The sequence below is a fragment of the Chionomys nivalis genome, chromosome 10 (assembly GCF_950005125.1).
Source record: "Chionomys nivalis chromosome 10, mChiNiv1.1, whole genome shotgun sequence".
In the NCBI taxonomy this organism is placed as follows: domain Eukaryota; kingdom Metazoa; phylum Chordata; class Mammalia; order Rodentia; family Cricetidae; genus Chionomys; species Chionomys nivalis.
Window position 1 is genome coordinate 40564623 of NC_080095.1, and position 20413 is coordinate 40585035.

Here is a 20413-nt window from a genome sequence, read left to right on the forward strand (position 1 = left end):
CTGGAGTTACAGTTGTGAGCTGTAATGTGGTACTGGGAATAAACCTGGGTTCTTTGGAAGAGTGGCCAGTGCTCTTAACCACCGAGACATCTTTCCAGCTCCCAAAAGCTTGCTTTTGTTGTTATTTTGTGAGACAGGGTTTCTCTGTGTAGCCCTGGCTGTCCTGGAACTTTCTATACAAACCAGACCAGTCTCGAACTCAGAGATCTACCTACCCCTGCCTCCTGAGTAATAGGATTAAAGGCGTGTGCCACCATGTCTGGCTGCCACATTAACTGTGGCAATAAAATAACCTGAATCTACAAGTTCAACAATTGTGTTCATACCCACCAGTCAGTAATGGAACAGTCACCACAGGGAGATCAATAATGGTGGAACCAAAACTGTTGTAAAGTCAGTCAATCCAAAATACTGACAAGCAGGGAAGGGAGCTGTTTCTATTACAAGTCCTGAAGCAGGAACTTGCCCATTAGAGATTCAGGGTTTCAGTAGGCTTAAACCCTTTTCTGTGGTGAAGGGAGACAGGCCTGAAGGACTCCTTCACTGATATTCCACTCTGTGCTCTTCAGTTTTTGAATATTAACTGATGAAACCAGTTTCCACCTGTGCGTGTATGTACATATGTGCATGAAGGAGGTTCATATGCCATGTTACCTTGTTTTTTTGAGACAAGGGCTCTTGCTACCTGAAGCTCATGAGTTTTGATGATGCATTCACATATTGTCCATCTCTATCTTCCCAGTGTAGGATTACAAGGCACATGCTGACAAACCTAGAATTTTTTTTTAACTCCCCAATGTTAGATTATAGGCATGTATCACCATGCCAGACTTTTTTACAAGGGTTCTTGGGAGCCAACTCAGGTACTCATGCTTATATGGCAAGCACTTGACAAAAATGAGCTACATCCCCAGTCCCACCAGAAAACAGGCAGAGCATGCCAGGAAGCAATATTCCTCCCTGGTCTCTGCTTCAGTTCCTGATTCTAGGTTCCTGCCCTGGCTTTCCTCCATGATGGACTCCAATCCATAAGCTGTAATAAACCTTTTCTTCCTAATTTGCTTTTGGTCACAGTGTTTAAATCACAGTAATGGATCGAGACCAGCCTGGTCTACAAGAGCTAGTTCCAGGACAGGCTCCAAAACCACAGAGAAACCCTGTCTCGAAAAACCAAAAAAAAAAAAAAAAAAAAAAAAAAAAAAAAAAAAAAAAAAAAAAATCACAGCAATGGAGAAACAAGGTAATGTGTTAACCAAATGAAAACATGGACTCTGTTTCAAGTTACACAACCAAAGACAGTTTTGAGGAGATAAAAAACAGAAACTAAATATTAGAAGACAACAAATTATTACTAAACTTGTTGAGTATGGAAAGACAGTTATTTTAAATCCTTATCTTTTAAGACGCATACTTTAAAAAATTACAGATACGTCTATAATGCTTCAAAATATTCTGGCACAAACAGTAAGAGATAAAAAAGCAGTATAAGTGTGGAGGGATTGGAAAATGGCTCAGTAATTAAGAGCATTTGCTGCTCTTGCAGAAAACGTGAACTTGGTTCCCAGAGACTACTCGGCGGCTCACAACCACCTGTAACTCCAGATCAAAAGGATCTGATGCCTTCTTTGGCCCCTCAGGGAACCAGGCATGCATGGGATACACATACATACATGTAGTCAAAACAAACACGTAGAATAAAAATAATTGTTCAGGTTGGGTGAATGGTACATGGATTTTTATACCCACACCTCTCTCAATAGACCCTCCTAAAGCTGTTTCTATAAAATAAATTTCAAAGAAGAAAAAGGAAGAGAGGCAAAAATACAGGGAACAGTGGCGTGAGACAGAGATGAATGGTTCCAAAACAGCAACCTACAAAAGGTAACTTAGAACCAATAATACCAACAGTAGAATGTTCAACACAAAGTAACAAGTCACAACAACAAACATAAAGTCCTGACAGAGTATGCTGACATGAATGCCCAGAAACCTGTCATTCTAGATAACCCAAGAGTTAATATATTTAGAATATTTAGAGTCATTTGGATACTAGGGCATAAAGGCTATACTGAAAGGAAAGAGGGAAAAGGAAAGGTTGTAAAACAAAAAACACTGGCGATCTCTGCAGAAAGCCTATCTGTATGCCATGAACGTGTGATAGTCACACAGTCTCAAGACACAAGGTCAAGGCCTGATTGGTTTTCATTCTGTTTTCTGGATCAGCCAAGACGATACAGTTGGAAGAGCTCAGAATCAATCTAAATCTCCTCAACTGGGATGATAGGTCTCAGCAAACAATCAACTGAACAAGATCCTTTTAGCTCAGATGGTTTGTCCTGTTAGCTCTCAGACTCATGACTATAGCGGGAAAAACGACACCTTTTTTTTGAACAGGGAAAGTTTTGGATAAAGATTTTTGGCCTTTTCTTTTTTGCTTAGGTGTTTTGTTGTAGTTGTTTGTGGCAGGGTCTCATCATGTAGCCTTGGTTGGCCTAGCATTCATCATGTCGACCAGGCTGGCCTCAAACTCATAGCAATCTGCCTGTCTCTGCCTCCGAAATGCTTGTATTAAAGGTGTGTTGTACCACACTGGCCTAATTTTGCTCCTCTCCCCTTTTGAGAGAAGAGCTCACTCTGTTTTGTTTTGTTTTGTTTTTCGAGACAGGGTTTCTCTGTGGTTTTGGAGCCTGTCCTGGAACTAGCTCTTGTAGACCAGGCTGGTCTCGAACTCACAGAGATCCACCTGCCTCTGCCTCCCAAGTGCTGGGATTAAAGGCGTGCGCCACCACCGCCCGGCAAGACCAGGCCAGGCCACCCAACAACAATAACAACAAGAAAAGACAAGAACAAACATACCACAAAAGATGTTCAAAGGAGGTACCTGTCATGGCCTGTGGTATGGGCACCATACTAACTTGGAGCATGCACGTTTTCTTACCTCTTGCATAGCCTGTTTTCTCTGGAGCCATGTTGGCCAAGCAAGCAAGCAAGAAGGCTCTAGGACAGTGATTCTCAACCTATGGGTCTCAACCCCTCGGGGTCAAATATCAGACATCTTAGGTATCAGATATTTCCATTACGATTCATAACAGTAGCAAATTTACAGTTATGAAGTAGCAATGACAATAATCTTATGACTGGGGTCACCACAACCTGAGGTATCAAAGAGCTCACTCTGTAGCCCAGGAGGATATCCTGGAACTCACTCAGTAGTCTAGATTGCCTTCTAACACATAATTCTTCTGATTTCTCAGTGGTGAGATTATACACACATGTCAACATGCCTGGTATAAAGAACTGTTTTATGATAGTGGCGCACGCCTTTAATCCCAGCACTTGGGGAGGCAGAGGCAAGCGGAGCTCTGTGAGTTCAAGGCCAGCCTTGGTCTACAAATCGAGTTCCAGGACAGCCAGAGCTGTTACAGAGAAACCCTATACCGAAAACAAAAAATATTTGCATGGATTATTATCGTGTAAGTAATATATTCTGATCATACTCTAACCCTCTCTTCTTTTCATGATACCAGCTGAATTTCCCCATTTTTAGAGTGTCTGTCACCACCTATTGCATTTTTAAGGTGGAATGTGTACTCGTGTTTGCATATATGCAGGAACACATGAGTGTGGAGGCCTAAGGTTGATGTCCGGTATCTTCCTTGATCACTCTCCATTTTATTTATCAGTCAGGGACTCTTAGTGAACCCAGAGCTTGCCCATTCTAGTTAGTTAGCCACCTGTCCCAGCAAATACTGGGACTGAAGTGCCTGACACAACTACCCAGTGTTGCCTTTGGTGCTTGGGATCTGAATGGGGCTTTAGGTTTGTCTGGCAAAAGCTTTATCCACTGAGCCACCTCTCCATATTTTTTTTTCTCTTGTGTGGTGTGTATAGTGTATGTGAGTGTGTATTTTGTTATGTCTGTGTGCACATGTATGTACAAGTGTGGAGATTACAAGTTATTGTTGTCTTTTTCTATTGTTTCTCCACCATTTTATTTTTTCATCTTTTAAAAAATCTTTCTTTTTAATTTATTCTTTGTGTTTTTCACATCATGCATCTGCATCCCATTCATTTCCCCGTTCCTTCATATCTGCCCTTGCAACCTCCCCCAACAAAATAAGATTTAAGAGAAAGAAAAGATAAAAGAAAAAAGAAAGGAAAAATCAATCTCGTCATGGAAGCTACAGTGTGACACAGTGAGTCACACAGTAAACCATTTTATCCACATATCTTTACTTGGAAGTGTTCATTGCAGAGTTACTGGTCTGTTTTTAGGCCTCTGGGTTCTGCTACACTATTGATGCTGGGCCCTCACTGGAACTCCTCTTGGGTATCCTGCTGTTGCCCTGTATCATGGGGATCCTGCAGCTTTGGGTCTGCAGGACCAGTCCCTTCACGTGCTCTAGGAGGATGGATGTTGGGGTGGGTCTGGATAGTTGCAGGTTTGGTTAGCCTTCCAGCTCTCTGGCATAGGGGCCACTCTCCCAAATGCTGCAGCTAATGAGGGTCAGGGACAGCCCTCCTACTCTTATGCCCTTAGGGCCAGCTCTCCCACCTGTCTCAGGCATTGATGTGAGTGGGGGTGGTAGGGCATCTCTCTGCTACCTATGCTGTCACATGACAGATGAGTAATGGGGATAGCTCTCTCATGCTCACAACAAAGGGGCTGGCTCACCCATACCTTTGCTAATGTTTTCAACTTTTGAAACACCTTTTCTACACTATTTTGTATGCACGGCCTTGTAAAACCACACAAATATGACACGGGAGTCAGCTCTCTCCATTATATGGGTTTCAGGAATTCAATTCAGATCATTAAGCTTGGTGGCAAGCATCTTTACAGATTCAGTTTTCTTGCTGGTCCTTCTCCCCATTTCTTGAGACATGGTCTCTCATTGAATCTGGACGCAAAAATTAATTTCCTAGACTGGCTACTCCCTAGCACAGTGTTACAGATCTATACCGCCCACATCTGGCTTTAACACGGGTACTAGGGATCTGAATTCAAGTCCTCATGCTCGCATCACAGGTACTTTATCAACTGAGCCATCTCCCTAGACACTTGTGGTATTTTGTTTTGGGACTTGCTCTGTGGCCTTGAACTTCCAGAGATCTGCCTGCCTCTGCCTACTGAACACTGGAATTAAAGTATGTGTCACCACTGCCTTGATACCCACTTTATTGACCTTCATGAATACCTGCAATCATGTGCATGTGTGACACAGAGTACAAAGAGTTAAAAATAAACTTTAAAAAAATATGTATGAGAGTGCTTAGACCTCAAGAGTGTCAGCTCAATCTCCCAACTTACAAAACAACAGACTAACAACAGACTGCAGTAACACTGGACTAATGCTTAAAGGAAAATAAGCCAAAGTTACAGGAAGTGGGGGTTAGCAAATTTTAGATCCACTAAACTAGATTCTCAATCACTGTCCATTTAAGTCACCACAGAAACAAAGTAAGGGCAGGAGAGAGATGGCTTTACCTCCTGTGGATTTACCGCAGTTAAGACAGAGACTTCATAGGACTGCCTCCCCGACTGCATGGCCACCAAGTGATGTGTCACGTCAGTCACTGAGGACAGGGGACGTGAGGATCCTTCAGTAAGCACCGCTGTGAAACAAGAGGAAATTGCGGTCAGCCAATAGTGACCCACGTGCACGCACTGCTTCAGCAAGCCAACCACTGCACATGCTAACTCTGCTCCCTGGAAAACTCAACCCCAAGTTTTCAGTTTCATTGTTAGTGTGGATTCAGAAAGTTACAAAAGGAGGGTGGGAAGTTAAACTTGGATATAAGAATGACAATTTTTCAATGTAACTATTTAGAATAATATGTTACCTGGACTAAACTATATGAAATAGGGCAAACACTGCACAGGCAAGCACGAGAACCAGCCCTTGCGGCCGTCAGTACTGATGTTCTGAGCAGTATGTCCACATCAAGAACATGAGCTAATCCTGGCTTCAGAATTCACACTCTGTCCCTTCCTCCCTTGAATTCGCTCTTCAAGCCCAGCAAAACTTTCCATGCCACTCTGTCTTCTGATGTGGTCTGCACTAGTGCTGCACAGGGACCGGGTGGCCTGGGGGAGCATATTTGGGGCCTTGTAAGCTCCACACAGAAGTTACAAAAACTCCGACTGTGAAGGAAGAAGTGACTAAAACACAGGGTCTCATACTTAGTAGACATCCATCAGGGGTCACCATGAAAATTTTGAAAATAGTATTACAGATAAACCACTTAGCCCTCAAGCAGACTGCAAGGGTTTTGTTTGTTTGTTTGTTTGTTTGTTTGTTTGTTTGTTTTCTTCTTCTGGAGGTTTTGTAGCCTGGTCTGCTCTTCCTTCCAGACTATACTGTATAATGAATGTTTGCTGATGTAATTTCATCTATTTCTCAATAATGTTTCAACTTCAACTACAGCTTATGGTCGCTACCTCCTACTTTGTCTTTCCCATGGTGCCAGGCACACAGTAGGCACTTAATAAATGCATGCTGACCTCACCTGGTAAGTTTTTCAGAGAAGAGGGCCTGGCCTGTGTAAGCTGGGTGAAATTTCTATACCAGAGGAGCAACTGTTTCCTAGAGAGCCCTTTCTTTTCTCCAGAAGATATGGCTTTTGAAGGTATGGAGAAATTGCTTTGTATCTCCTCTGTAAAACCTGGTTATGCTCTGTTTAAATGTTTTAAAAGTTAAGCTCTTCCATAACTGCAACAGGAAAGACAGACACAGTTGGGCTAGAATGCTAAGGATTACAGATAATTTTTAAAATGTTTTTCTTTATTCTTCTGTTAACATCATGTTTAATCATTAAAAGAGAAAAGGTTCATTTATCCACCCCAGAGAATAAATTCAAATACTATTCAATGACACCATCATACAAGAAATGATAATATTAATAATAATCTCCTCTGTTTTGGAGATACTCCACTCCTTAGCCCCGAGCTACAACTTGTTTCCCCACATAAAGAACTAGAAGCCTTACCATCATCAACTCCAAGAATAGAATTGGTATTTGGTAGACTCAAGGACTCTCCACCAAGGCTGGACTGGGAATTCATAGACACCAGGTTTTTACTGGGTACTGAAGCTTCTTCAAGCAAACTACTGCCCATTAGTGGCTCAGCTGTACAGAGAACAGGATGTGAGAGACATACAGCAGTCAAGGCTGTGCCTGGTCCTCATCTCTCTTCACAAGAAAGCTGGCTACCTCTTTCAGAACTGTAAGCTTTTGTCTTGGATGCTTCTCCCATTTCAATCACTTTCAGATAACAAGAATAAACCTACTGAGGAAGCCAATCCTTAGGGATAATTATCTGTTCATGTGACCACCATCTGAAGATCATCATATAATAGAGAGAGAAATAAGGACATCCTTTGAAAGAAGCACTTGGATTTTTTTTTTTTTTCGAGACAGGGTTTCTCTGTAGCTTTGGAACTTGTCCTGGAACTAGCTCTTCTAGACCAGGCTGGCTTTGAACTCACAAAGATCCTTCTGCCTCTGCCTCCCAAGTGCGAGTGTTTGGAATTTTTTAAAGAAAGACATGGAAAAGAAAAAGGAACTCTATTAATTTTAAAGTAGGGTAAAGGCTGCCAAACTATTAAATAAAAAATGTTAAATCTTTAGTTATAATAGAAATCTTTTATGCCTGTGCTCTTTAAAAGCTGGATCACAGACCGTCTGGCTGACCTCAACCTCGGTAGGGGACATTTAATACTATCTTTTTGTTTTCTGAAAACAGGGTCTCAAGTAGTACAGGCTGGCCTCAAACTTGTTGAGGTTGGCCTTGAACAGCTGATCTCCCACCTCTACCTTTCACGTGCCAGGATTACAGGCAAGTGATACCATGCCTGGCTTTTTTGTTGGTTTCCTAAAACAGGATCTCACTATCTTGCCCAGGTTGTCCTCCCACATCAGCCTTCCAAGTGGATCTACAGCTATGAACCATTGGAGAAATTGTTATTTCTGTGTGTGTGTCTGTGCACACGCATATACATATGTTCACACACCTTTTTGTGTGCTTAAACTCAGGGTCTTACACATGTTAAGCAAGCATTCTACTACTGAGCTGCATGCAAAGTCCTTAGTGGAACTTTTAATAGTATGTGTTCTGGGATTTACAACTCATCTCATTTTTCAAGTTCCTTTATTGTTAAGGGAGGAACAAGAAAATATATGTTTTGAAAGTTTACAGATAGCCGGGCGGTGGTGGCGCACACCTTTAATCCCAGCACTCGGGAGGAAGAGGCAGGCGGATCTCTCGGAGTTCAAGGCCAGCTTGGTCTACAAGACCTAGTTTCAGGATAGGCTCCAAAGCTACAGAGAAACCCTGTCTCGAAAAACCAAAAAAAAAAAAAAAAAAAGCTTACAGATGATTATACTGTACAGCTGTTACAAACTGTAAGTCCATCAAATGAAACCAAATCTCTCTACCTAGCTAGATTTCCAATTAGCCAAGCAGACCAATGGCTGCTGAACAGTTCTCCACAAGACCCTTCTCCTTACCAGTTTGTTCCTGTTCTTGACTCCCAGTTGTTCCTAGCTGCAAGTGATGCTTTCTCATGTGGACATTTCTGCTCCCACTCTGAGAAAAGGTCTTCCCACAGACTTGGCATTGATGAGGTTTCTCTCCTGCAAAAAGTACTATGTTAAGATAGGATAGCCCAGAAGACAGTATAGAGTGCTGATGGCAATTCAGTAGACAGAAGACTGAAAGGGAGGGCTAGCACACACACTGGCTTCAGCACTTCTCTTTGGACTAAAGTCCCCCTGGCCTTCCAAAAAGGCCCCTCAGTGTGGCAGCCTGACACTTGCAGAAAGTATTTATCTCCTTTCCAATCGTCTTCCATCGACGATCAGAATTTGTATCTGCCTTGAGGGCTCATTACAACCCTGGGTTCGTAATATCCACATTCTAGTTCCTGTCAAGACTCAAGATCTTTAACATTTGCAAACAGTTTCCAAAGCCTTATTGTTTCTTTCTTTTCTTTTGTTTTTGTTTTGTTTTTCGAGACAGGGTTTCTCTGTGGTTTTGGAGCCTGTCCTGGAACTAGCTCTTGTAGACCAGGCTGGCCTTGAACTCACAGAGATCTGCCTGCCTCTGCCTCCTGAGTGGTGAGTGCTGGGATTAAAGAAAGGCATGTACCACCACTGCCCGGCCCCAAAGTCTTATTTTTAGAAAACCAAACAGCTGGTGTGACGGTACATGCCTTTAATCCTAGAACTTGAGTGGGAGATTTTGGTGAATTCCAGACCTGCCAGGTCTATATAGTGAGATTCTGTCTCAAAAGGAAAAAAGACAAAACTAAACTAAAAAAACAAAAAAAACAAACAAAAAAAACTCAACTAGCAACAAACAAAAAATTATTATTATTATTATTATTATTATTATTTTTAAAGACAGGGTTTCAACAGGGATAGCTCTAGCTGTCCTAGAACTAGCTCTGTAGACCAGGCTGGCCTCAAACTCAGAAATCTGCCGGCCTCTGCCTCATGAGTTCTGGGATTAAAGGTGTGTGCCTCTACAGCCCAGCTGTATTACGTTTCCTGGCTGTACTATTTTTTCAGGTTTATTCATATGAGAATGTGTGTGCTTCTCTGTGGGTTTATGAATCACTTAGATGCAGGTGCCAGCGAAGGGTATGAGGTCTCCTAGAACTGGAGTTACAGGAGGATGCAAGACACCTCTCCAGCCCTCTGTTCCATGTTGTGTACTAGCTATAAATAACCTCCAAATATATATATTGTGAGCTTTCAGAATAAGGACCAGGCATAGGAAAGCAAGTCAATAATCTCAGAACTTGGGAAGCTGAGGCAGGAAGATACTCCAAGTTCAAGGCCAGCCTCGTATACATGGCTTATTCCAGTCCAGGCCTGCTTGAGCAAAGAAAAAACCAAGAGCAAGGTCATAATGAAAAGCATTTTATTTAACTTGCCATTTACTTGTGCAAATGATCAAACTGCTCTACTTCATGGAGAAGAGTTCCAACAAAAGTAGCTAATGTGAAAGAAAAGAACTAAGGGAAACTACAGCTACCTAGCAGGGGAAGGGGTGAGAGAGGACCCTATGAAGCCACTCATCAATTCTGCCAACCAGACTGTGTGTGGATCTTATTGTGACATAAATGAAGCACACAGTATCATATATAATGTATTCTTGCCCCGAATTTTGAAGTTTTGAAGCTTTTAGAGCCTACTTCTATTTTTTAAACCACAGGAAAACAAGTTGTAAAACAAAAGCAGGTTCTAGGAAACAACTCAGTGGCAGAGTTCCTGCCCAGCTCTAGGGTCCATCTCCACACTGGGGGGAAAAGACATAAAGGAAGCTGACAAATTCAGAAGATGGTACTTCTATAGGACCCCAGTAACACAGTTCTGTCATAAATCTACCAAACAAACAACAGTATAAAAAAATTTAGGTTCAAAAAAGATTTACTAGCCAAGAGTAAGCAGTATTAGACCCTAGGGGATCTTTATTTAAAGGAACCAATTTCTGGGTTGAGGCTATAGCTCAACAGTTAAATGCCTGCCCATTATGCAAGAGGCTTTGGGTTCAATTTCCAACATGAAATAATTTTTTTTAAATATCTATTTATTTATTATGTATACAATATTCTGTCTGCGTTTATGCATGCAGGCCAGAAGAGGGCACCAGACCTCATTACAGATGGTTGTGAGCCACCATGTGGTTGCCGGAATTGAACTCAGGACCTTTGGAAGAGCAAGCAATGCTCTTAACCACTGAGCCATTTCTCCAGCCCAACATGAAATAAATTTGAAAAATTTAAAGATGAGCTGGGCAGTGGTGGTGCACGCCTTTAATCCCAGCACTCAGGAGGCAGAAGGCAGAAGCAGGCTGATCTCTGTGAGTTCAAGGCCAGCCTGGTATATAAGAGCTAGTTCCAGGACAGGCTCCAAAGCTACAGAGAAACCCTGTCTCAAAAAAACAAAACAAGCCGGGCGGTGGTGGCGCACGCCTTTAATCCCAGCACTCGGGAGGCAGAGGCAGGCGGATCTCTGTGAGTTCGAGGCCAGCCTGGTCTACAAGAGCTAGTTCCAGGACAGGCACCAAAGCTACAGAGAAACCCTGTCTCGAAAAACCAAAAAAAAAAAAAACAAAACAAAACAAATAAATAAAATAAAATAAAAATTTAAAGATAAATCAATTCAAGTAATTTTGGAGACAACTGGACAGAACATGGATTGAATATAAGATAAAAGCAAGAAGTTATTTTTAAATTTAAAAGGTATTAAGAAGTCATCTTTTTATATTCTTTTTTTTTTTTTTTTTTTTTTTTTTGGTTTTTCGAGACAGGGTTTCTCTGTGGCTTTGGAGCCTGTCCTGGAACTATCTCTTGTAGACCAGGCTGGTCTCGAACTCACAGAGATCCGCCTGCCTCTGCCTCCCCAGTGCTGGGATTAAAGGCGTGCGCCACCACCGCCCGGCTATATTCTTGTATATATCTGGCTGTACATCCGACATGTTTATATAACCAGTACAACACAGTGCTAGCAATACACATGTGAAGTCCACATCTGGCCCACAAGCTATCAGTCTGCCACTTTGACTTGGAACTTGTCATCATATTAAAACAGCCCAAGAGCTGCAGACTCAGTTGGTAAAATATCTGCCTAGTATGCAGAAAGCCCACACTTAACAGTCCTAACACCTGGGAGGTGGAGGCAAGATGATCAGAGGTTCGAGATCATCCTGTGTGTGCCACATAAGACTTGTCTCAACAAAACAAAAAACAAACATCTCCAGCACTATCTCAACTATGACAGTCTCTTCCCTGACTGACTATACATCTCCACCTCCCTAACACTCACTGAAGTGCTTTGCTGTAGTCATCAAAATCAAGTCTTCTTGCCTCCATCTCCTCAGTGCTGATTTCTGGTTGGGAAGATGGGAAAGGAGGGAAGGGAGACAAATACCACTTCAGATTTTTCCATTAAGTTTACAAAGTCTGGCCTCTATAGAATATTTTCACAAAGTCTGAATGACATTTTTATCAGGGGAGATTAAGTCATCTGCATAGAATGAGCAAGCTGACAGAATCACAGGGAATTTAATAATACAAAGCAAAAAACAGATCAGTAGGTCTTTTCTTCTCCATTGCTAGCTCCCAAGAAGTCCTACTGGGCAGTGTATTAGAATGGAGACTGAGCATGGCGGCCATGCCTCCTCAGAAAACATGAACACCACAGGTCTCGCTGCCACTAACATCAGCCTTCCCACTGTGCTCAGGATTTTGGACCCCCCCCCAGGAATGAAGATGTCAATACTCCTCATCAATATGACACATAAAAGATCCAAAAAAGGTCTGCCTAATGCAAATGTAAATCTGAAGAGAACAGGAGCGCTGAGGAGAAAATCTTTCCAATATAATTATTAAAGGTCTTAATCTCTCAGTGTCGAGCTTTATCATCTTAGAACACTGCGCACCGCCTTCCCACCCTCGTCTCTTGCTGTTTGCAGACTATGAAGAGCACAGGCTCTAGTACCTGAGTGAACTACCAGGTGCTTCCGGAGGCTGGAATACTCTGCAAAGGAACGGCCACATCCCTGGGCTTCACACAGGAAAGGCTTCTCTCCTATAGGCAGACAGTGAGACACAGGCTCAGCCTTCTGAGAACTGACCATCGTTGTGTTCTGCTTTCTTTAACTTATGCTATGTAACATCAGCAGGGCACCCAGCAAATGTTGTCTCTCAATGTTCTGGAATACAGACCACCAGACAGTCTTCCAATTTTTTATTCAAATTTCTTCCTTGGGATAAGTACCATTTACTATTTCAAGAACACTAAAAAGAGAATTATTCATTTCCTAACATACTGAAAGGTTATGCCATTTGGAGGGAATCTTATCTAGAACAATTGTTGTTCTGAGCCTGGCTAGCTCAATCGGTAGAGCATGAGACTCTTAATCTCAGGGTCATGGGTTCAAGCCCCACGTTGGGCGCCATTCTGTAGTGGGGAGCAGGGCAGCTTGGACTGTACTTCGTAAATGCCTTTAAAGCATACCTTCCTGACACCTGTGCAGGGACAAAGAGTGGCACAAAAGCGGGGAAGAGGTACTAAGTTCAGTGTTTAAGTTCTGCAAAACACATTTCTGACAAAGGCTCCAAAGGCACCTGTAGTATCTCAGACTAAAAAGCAAGGAATCTTTACTTTGCTCCACCCATTCTGACATTTATTCTATTTCTCATATTGCAAACTCTAACAAGAAAGCAAGCACCCCAAGGTCAGGGGTTGTATCTTAGTTCATATTTAATGCTCTGCAACATTTGTATGGCTCAATAAATGCAACCACACAACGTTCAGAGAGACTGGAAAACAGGTTGACTTGTTCATTATCTCCTGGTGTCACTGCTATCGAGGACAGCCTTACCCTTCTTCCTATAGGTCAGGCTTACGGAGACAGAATCGAAACTGTCCATTCCTCACACACAGATGAGGTTGGACACATTGTACTGACAATGAACAGAATGCACGAGACACTGAAATGAAGGGAATCTTTCTTCAACACTGCACCTCCATTTCTACTCCCATATTGCTTTCCTAAGTAGAAGCGGCAGCAAGCAAGAGCACCGCCGCGGAGACCAATAAAGGGATGGAGAGCTGCACACCTGTGTGGATGCGGCGGTGGTTCTTCAAGTTCCCAGCTGTGGTGAACTGCTTACCACACCCAGACTCATGGCACATGAAGGGTTTCTCCCCGTTGTGTGTCCTCATGTGCACCTTCAGCCTCTGCAGCACATAGAAGCTTTTCCCGCAGCCTTCTGCAGGGCAGATGAAGGGGCGCTCATTTCTGTAGAGACATCATGAGCAACAAGACTTGAAAACACTCTGTGCTGGTGGTGACAAGCCAACATTTCTACTGACTCGCAAGGCACACAAGAGACCCCAAACTTGGGTATATTAAAATAACTCTTAATATCTGAGGTATCTCTCTAGTCCTGAGACTTGGAATTTTTGCTCTTTAAGATAGGTAGATGCCAAATGTCTTATTGAAATATTTATCAAGAATGAGGTAATGAGAGATGGAGGCAGGAGAATCAGGAATTCAAAGCCATCCTTTTTCTTTTTTTGTTTTGTTTGTTAATTTGTTTTGAAACAGGGTTCCTCCACGTAACAGCCTTGGATGTCCTGGACCTCACTCTGTATACCAGGCTGGCCTCAAACTTAAAGAGATCCGCCTGTCTCTCCCTCCCAAGTGCTGGGACTAAAGGGGTACACCGCCACCACCTGGGAAAGCCATCCTTTTTGTTTGAGGCCTGCCCAGGTCACATGCCTCAAATAAGTAAATCAGACAACACAATTCTTTTCTATTAACATACAAGACCCCTCAACCAGGTGTGCTAATGCACACTTATCTCAGCATGAGGTAGGGTAAGGAAGGAGGATCTTGAGTTCAAAGCCAGCTTGAGCAAATAGTAAGAACTTGATTTTAAAAAGAGGGTTTGGAGCTGGGACTATAGCTTGGGGGACAGTATATTTTTAGCAAATTAAAAAGCTCTGGTTTAGATTTCAGAACAACAAAAACCAAACAAGAGGTCTTGGCATGGCTGTAAACCCAACACTTGAGAGGCTGAAATAGAAAGATTATTTAAGCTCAAAGAATTTGCAGCAACTTGGGCAGCATAAGATTCCATCTAAAAACAAATAAGAACCAGAGATCTTGGTTTTTTCTATAGCCCAGACTTGTCTCAAACTTGCCAGCCTTCTAAAGGCCGAGATTACAGGTGTATATCTGTCATCACACCTGACTAAGAAAAATAATCTTAGCCAGGACAACTGGAGTCCCTGCTTTCCTGGAGTTTGTCTGTTCAGGGACAAGTTCCTCTATGATTGGCTCACCGATGAGTTTTAAGGTGGTATTTGAAATGAGCCGGCCACACAAACGTCCGGTCACAGCCTTCAACTGTGCACCTGAGCTTCTTTTCCACTGGAGGAAGAGGCCCAGAATCTTTGGGCTGCCCGTCGCCAGAAGCAAGGTGGACATTTTCTCCTGTAACAAGCAACATATTTATAATTCAGGCGAAAATTCTACTTAGATTCAAACAATAAAACTCCTACATTTCATCCCAAGTAGTCTTTAAACCTATATATATTCATGTACAAGAGTACTCTGTATTCCCATCCAGAGAATTACCCGCAGTTATCATGTTTTATTTAACAAGACCAAGTTTCTGACAAATGTAAAAATATCAAGTATGGCTTCAGAAAGCAAATTTAAAACTATTCTGTAGGAGCCAGGCAAGACAGTACAACCTGTAATCTCAGCTTTTAGTAGGATCAGGATTCAAGGTCATCCTTGATAGAGTAGTCCCAAAAAGAACCCTACTCCACCAAACAATCCCCTCACCCACCATTTTGTAAAACATAGTTGGTAGAGAAGTAACACCCAGAGTGGAAGCTACAGAGGTAACCTCAAGTTCTAATAATAAATCCTGTATTTCAGTCAGCCATGGTGGTGCATGCTTTTGTTCTCATCAGGAGGCAGAGGCAGGAGGATCTCTGTGAGTTTGAGGCCAGCCTGGTCTACATAGTGAGTTTCTGGACAGCCATTGCTACACAGAGAATCCCTGTCTCAAAAAACAAACAAATAATTAAAATGCTGTATTTTAAGACAAAATTGTTGTTCTGCTGAGTTTACAGCAGATTTTTGTCACAGATGCCATTTCCATCTTCTGATTCAACTTATTCATTTCCTACCACTTGAAGGGTAAGAACAACCTTCCAATTTCCTATCTTACACATCTTTAGTTATCCAATGTTTAAAAACGTAAAACCACAGATGAGTTTTAAAAATTTTAACCCAACTTGTATGACAGTGAGAACATCTATAGGCATGCTGTTCCGTAAGTAGAGACAGAGAGGAGAGTAAACAATGACTCCATTCAAGTTGCAAAGTCAGTTCATTCAAAATGTATGCAAGTTCTGTATCAGCAGGGGGTGCTCCTTTTCCTTCCCTCCTTCAAAATGTTGTTCCACAACAGCAGATAAAACACTCATTTATTCTGCCCCGAGTACACTGAGTTTCCCTGTATTACATACAACTTAGAAATGAGATTTGCATTTCCAAATTTCCCTCTGAAAAGCAAACAGCAGGATGCAATGCGCTGTATTACATCACAGTCCCTACTGATCAAAAGCAGTTTCTGTCCCACCAAGCAATCTTTCTTTCTATTGCTATATTCTCCTTGCTATATTTTACCAAGTTAACAGTAATAAAACTAGGTGTTCTGGGACATATATCAGGACATTTCAGATGCTTCCTGCTGGCTAACATTAACATTTCCCTTCATAATACCGCTCTCCATTTGTTAAAATGTATTTAATAACCAAAGTTAAACCAAGACAAAAGTATATATAACATAAAATTTCCCATTAACCTCAGAGAACCAGCTAATCAGTTTTTAATGAAAGGTTTATTAAAACCCTGTGCTAACCTACAGATTGGCACCAGGAAACAATTAGAGCTTTGTATGTTCAAATTTCTATATACATTAAGAAAACAAGGGCCAGCAGGATGACTCAGTGGGTAACGGCTCTTGCTGCCAAACTTTAAGATCTTCGTTTTAAGCCGGTGGTGGCGCATGCCTTTAATCCTAGCACTCGGGAGGCAGAGGCAGGCGAATCTCTGTGAGTTCAAGGCCAGCCTGGTCTACAAGAGCTAGTTCCAGGACAGGCTCCAAAAGCTACAGAGAAACCTTGTCTCAAAAAACAAAAAAAAAATCTTCATTTTATTTCTAGAACCCACATGGTAGGAGAGACCCAACCTCCACAAAGTTGTCCTCTAATCCCTAGAAGGGGTGTGCACGCGTGCGCGCACACACACAAAATAGAACTGTATTTTTGTCTTATGGGTATTTACTTTGTATTCAGAAATATAAGGCACTTGTTAAGGCTGTAAGGTAACTATTTATCTATTTATTGTTTATTTTTGAGATAGGGGTCTCACTATGTAAGCTATGGCTGTCCTGGAACTCACTAGATAGACCAGGCTGTCCTCGAACTCACAGGGATCTGCCTGCCCTTGCCTCCCAAGTGTTGTAATTAAAGATATGTGCCACACTCACCCCATCCCCTTTTTGGTTTTTGAGTAAGAAAAACATTCATAGAATACTTTAGATTGAAAGCTTATACCTAATTATTAAGTCTCTGCAATGGCTCAAACAGGTTAAGATATTGACCTTTATACTCTTAAACATGAGAAAATTAAAATCATGCAAGGCAAAAAAAATCAGTAAATGATGTCGTCACATCTGGACCCCAGGCCTGCACTGCTTTTCATCGGCAAACGTGGCACTATTTTCTAAACTTGAGTAGAATGGTGAAGGTTTCAGAATCTAAGGATTAGAAGAAACATCTCAGGAACCCCCCCCCCAATGATTAGAATAAATAAAGGGCACTATAATGCACTATGATAGTCACAAATAAAGTAATTATTTGAAGATGAAGAAAAAATAGAATTTTCTGTGCAGGAGTTATTGTTTTTAAAAATGTAATATTCTGAAATTATCTGTGGAATCCCCAAGTTCTCTGAGATATTATTTAGCTTTTGTTTCTATATGATCAGCAATTAAAATAGTAATAAATATATTCCTGATTATCAGCAAAGCTCCAAACAGCTGTGTACCGACAATTCTGTGTTTAATCTTGGTTTGGTTCTTGATAATGCTGACACATGTGGTAATAACTTAATTACCACAAGCTAATGAATATACAGAAAGAATACACAGAAAGAGAACTAATCGAAAGAGACTTAAAATTAATGGTATGTTATGTAAATGAAGGCTCGATTGGTAATGGGAAGTTCTGAATGTACCCATCCATGATTCTTAAGGGTAACATGTATGTCTGCATGTATGAACAGTGCCCATGAGTGCCCAGAAGAGTGTTGTGGGATCCTCTGGAACTGGAGGTACAGGTTATGATCCACCTGATATGGATGCTAGGAACCAAACACAGTTCCTTTGGAAGAGGAGAAATCACTTTTAATTGCTAAGCCATGTCTCAACCCCAAGACAATTGCAGTGCTAAGCTGCCAGGTGATACTGATGATTTGGAGACAGTACTCCAAAATGACCAGCAGCACACATGAAGCTCAACAGTCATGCAAGCTGAAAAGAAATACCACAGACTGGGAAAACAGCTCAGTGGGAGAAGTGCTTGTCACAGAAGCATAAGTGCATGCATGTCACACAAGTAAGGGGGCCAGAACCCCTAGAAACTGTAAAGCTCATATTGTGTAATCCTAGTAGTGGGAAGGTACTTTACCTCCATATGCATATATGTGTACACACATAAAAACATTTTTTAGAGATAATATAACTAGCACAAAGCAATCAGCTAATCAACAAAACTGCCATGAACCAGCAATATAGTTTTAGCAAAACAGTAACTCAACATTAACTTTATAGTTGTATTTTTACTAACTGATAAAACTATTTTAACTTCTTTGAGCTCTAGATATAAAAAGTTTATGCCTATGTGGGCCTTGAAAATCCTTCTGCTTCAGCCTCATGAATGCTGAGACTAAGGTTCTGTGCCACCATTCCCAGGCCCCTACCTGTTCTCTAAAGAATACTCTGTACATTCCTTCAAAGTTGGAAACTCAGAACATAAGTTTAGCTGGTTTGGCAGACAAAGCCAAGTTATTTTATAAAATAGGACAACTTATTTTTAGACTTCCATTCTTATCAATAAAATAATTTGATTATACACAATTCAAAATCTAGCTATTGCACCACCCAAACCTCTGCATGGAAAAGCAGCAAGGAAATGCCACAGGAGCCTCACCATTGCTGCTGGTTTTTGCATTCTTTGCCAGCTGTGCACGAGTAGCAGCAATCAGACTGTCATGGGCCAACTCCTGGACCCGCAGGAACCACGGGATACTGCTGTCTGTGCTCTCACCAGAGAGGAAGTCGTTCCCTGAATCCTCTGTCTCATCCTGTACAAACACGAAGTGCTCAGCTGAAGAGCCCAGACCTGGAAGGCAGACAATGATACAGGAAGGTTAGCCAGCATCCTGCTAGTAGCCCTGGCACAGGGACTTCGTGTCGTGAGTCAGATCATTCTAGATCCTTCCTTTTCACTTCAAGTTTCTGTTCTTATAAATAATAAAGCTATCATTTTTCCATTCAGCCCACACACTTTTGTTAACTCTGCCTCCTCTTGTTTCAGAGACATAATGTTCTTTCCTGCAACTAGGCCATTTGAAATTTTCCAATCCATGCTCAGTCTTCTCTCTTGTATGTCAGTTAAATTCTCCCTCATTAGGGCAGGAAAGATGGCTCAGCAGTTAAGAACCCTTGGCTATCACTATATGGGCTAGGCTGGCCTTGAACTCACAGAGGTCTGCCTGTCCCTGCCTCCCAGGTGCTAGGATTAAAGGTGTGTGCTACCACTGCCCAACAACTGTATCATTGGTTTTGTTTGAGACAGGTCTCACTATGCTGCCCTGCTGCGGCGACGCGTGAGTGCTAACCTTCAAACAACCCCCTTCTAACGTGCACTTCCACCCAGTCACATTCTCTCCTCACATCTATCTTCCAGTAATTATTATTTTTGCAAAGGTCACCAGATAGAAATTAAATCTCACTAGCCCACCCTATAGTATTTGGAATCATTTAGTATCCTTTCTTTCTAAAATATTTTCCTCCCTTGGTTTCCCATCCACCATTTCTCCCAGTTCGCCTTGTTACTGTTGTCCTCTTAAAGGTTCCCTTTCCCAGGGTCCTAGACTTACTCTTTTTCTATATCTGCTTCAAAGATCTCTAGAATCAAAGAATCACGATCCATGTTTCACATTTTCTCAATGTGATGAGCAGCCCAGCTGCCTACTTATCTCAAACCTCTCCAGAACTCTGGATTCCTATTTTTATCTCCCTCCTCAGTGTGCCTCCAATAGCAAAACACCAGCCAACTCATTAGGAACTAAGCATCCTCCCCCAAGCCTGTTTTTGCTCTCACTATCTTGATAGGTCAAGGGCGCCATATTAATTTTCCAAATAGGTAAATGTTTCTGTTGCAGGATGTAGTGGCATACCAACTCTCTAATCAAATAATAAAGATTCTTTGCATCTTATGAATATTAAATACTGGCTCACCTCTAACTTTTTCCCCTAAAAACTGAGTAGAGCCCAGAGAAGATTAAAACGTACCTGCCCTTGTTAGATTAAGAAGAATAAAAGAAGTGCTATCACTTGGCTGTAAATCTTGCAACAAGTTAGGCGACTCTGGAGTGGACAGAAATTCTGGGGACTTCTGTACAGTCTGAGCCCTTGTCTCTTCTCCGTCTGGGCCCACGTTCACCTGAAGGCTCCTCAAAACAGCTGAAGACGGAACCTCCTTGGAGGAGTTTGTATGATGTGGAGTATCATCTAGTGAAAGAAAA

The 20413-nt window shown here is 41.9% G+C and overlaps 1 protein-coding gene across 3 annotated transcripts in view; it reads right to left on the reverse strand.

The window, feature by feature from the left end:
- The window catches only part of Znf410 (zinc finger protein 410), a 30534-nt gene that overhangs the window by 1147 nt on the left and 8974 nt on the right, over window positions 1–20413 (reverse strand). Inside the window, exons 4-12 of one of the 3 annotated variants that reach the window (XR_009057829.1) lie at window positions 20181–20399; window positions 18814–19005; window positions 14866–15016; window positions 13635–13816; window positions 12511–12600; window positions 8512–8637; window positions 6991–7131; window positions 6511–6713; window positions 5486–5616 (exon numbers count right to left, since the gene is read on the reverse strand). Coding sequence is in view for 2 of the 3 variants with exons in the window: in XM_057782365.1 (XP_057638348.1) it covers window positions 5489–5616; window positions 6991–7131; window positions 8512–8637; window positions 12511–12600; window positions 13635–13816; window positions 14866–15016; window positions 18814–19005; window positions 20181–20399 (1229 nt within the window). In the remaining variant the exon portion in view is untranslated. Of the gene's footprint in view, window positions 1–5485; window positions 5617–6510; window positions 6714–6990; window positions 7132–8511; window positions 8638–12510; window positions 12601–13634; window positions 13817–14865; window positions 15017–18813; window positions 19006–20180; window positions 20400–20413 lie in introns of those variants that run through there. The other 2 variants (XM_057782365.1, XM_057782366.1) reach the window with 2 other exon arrangements.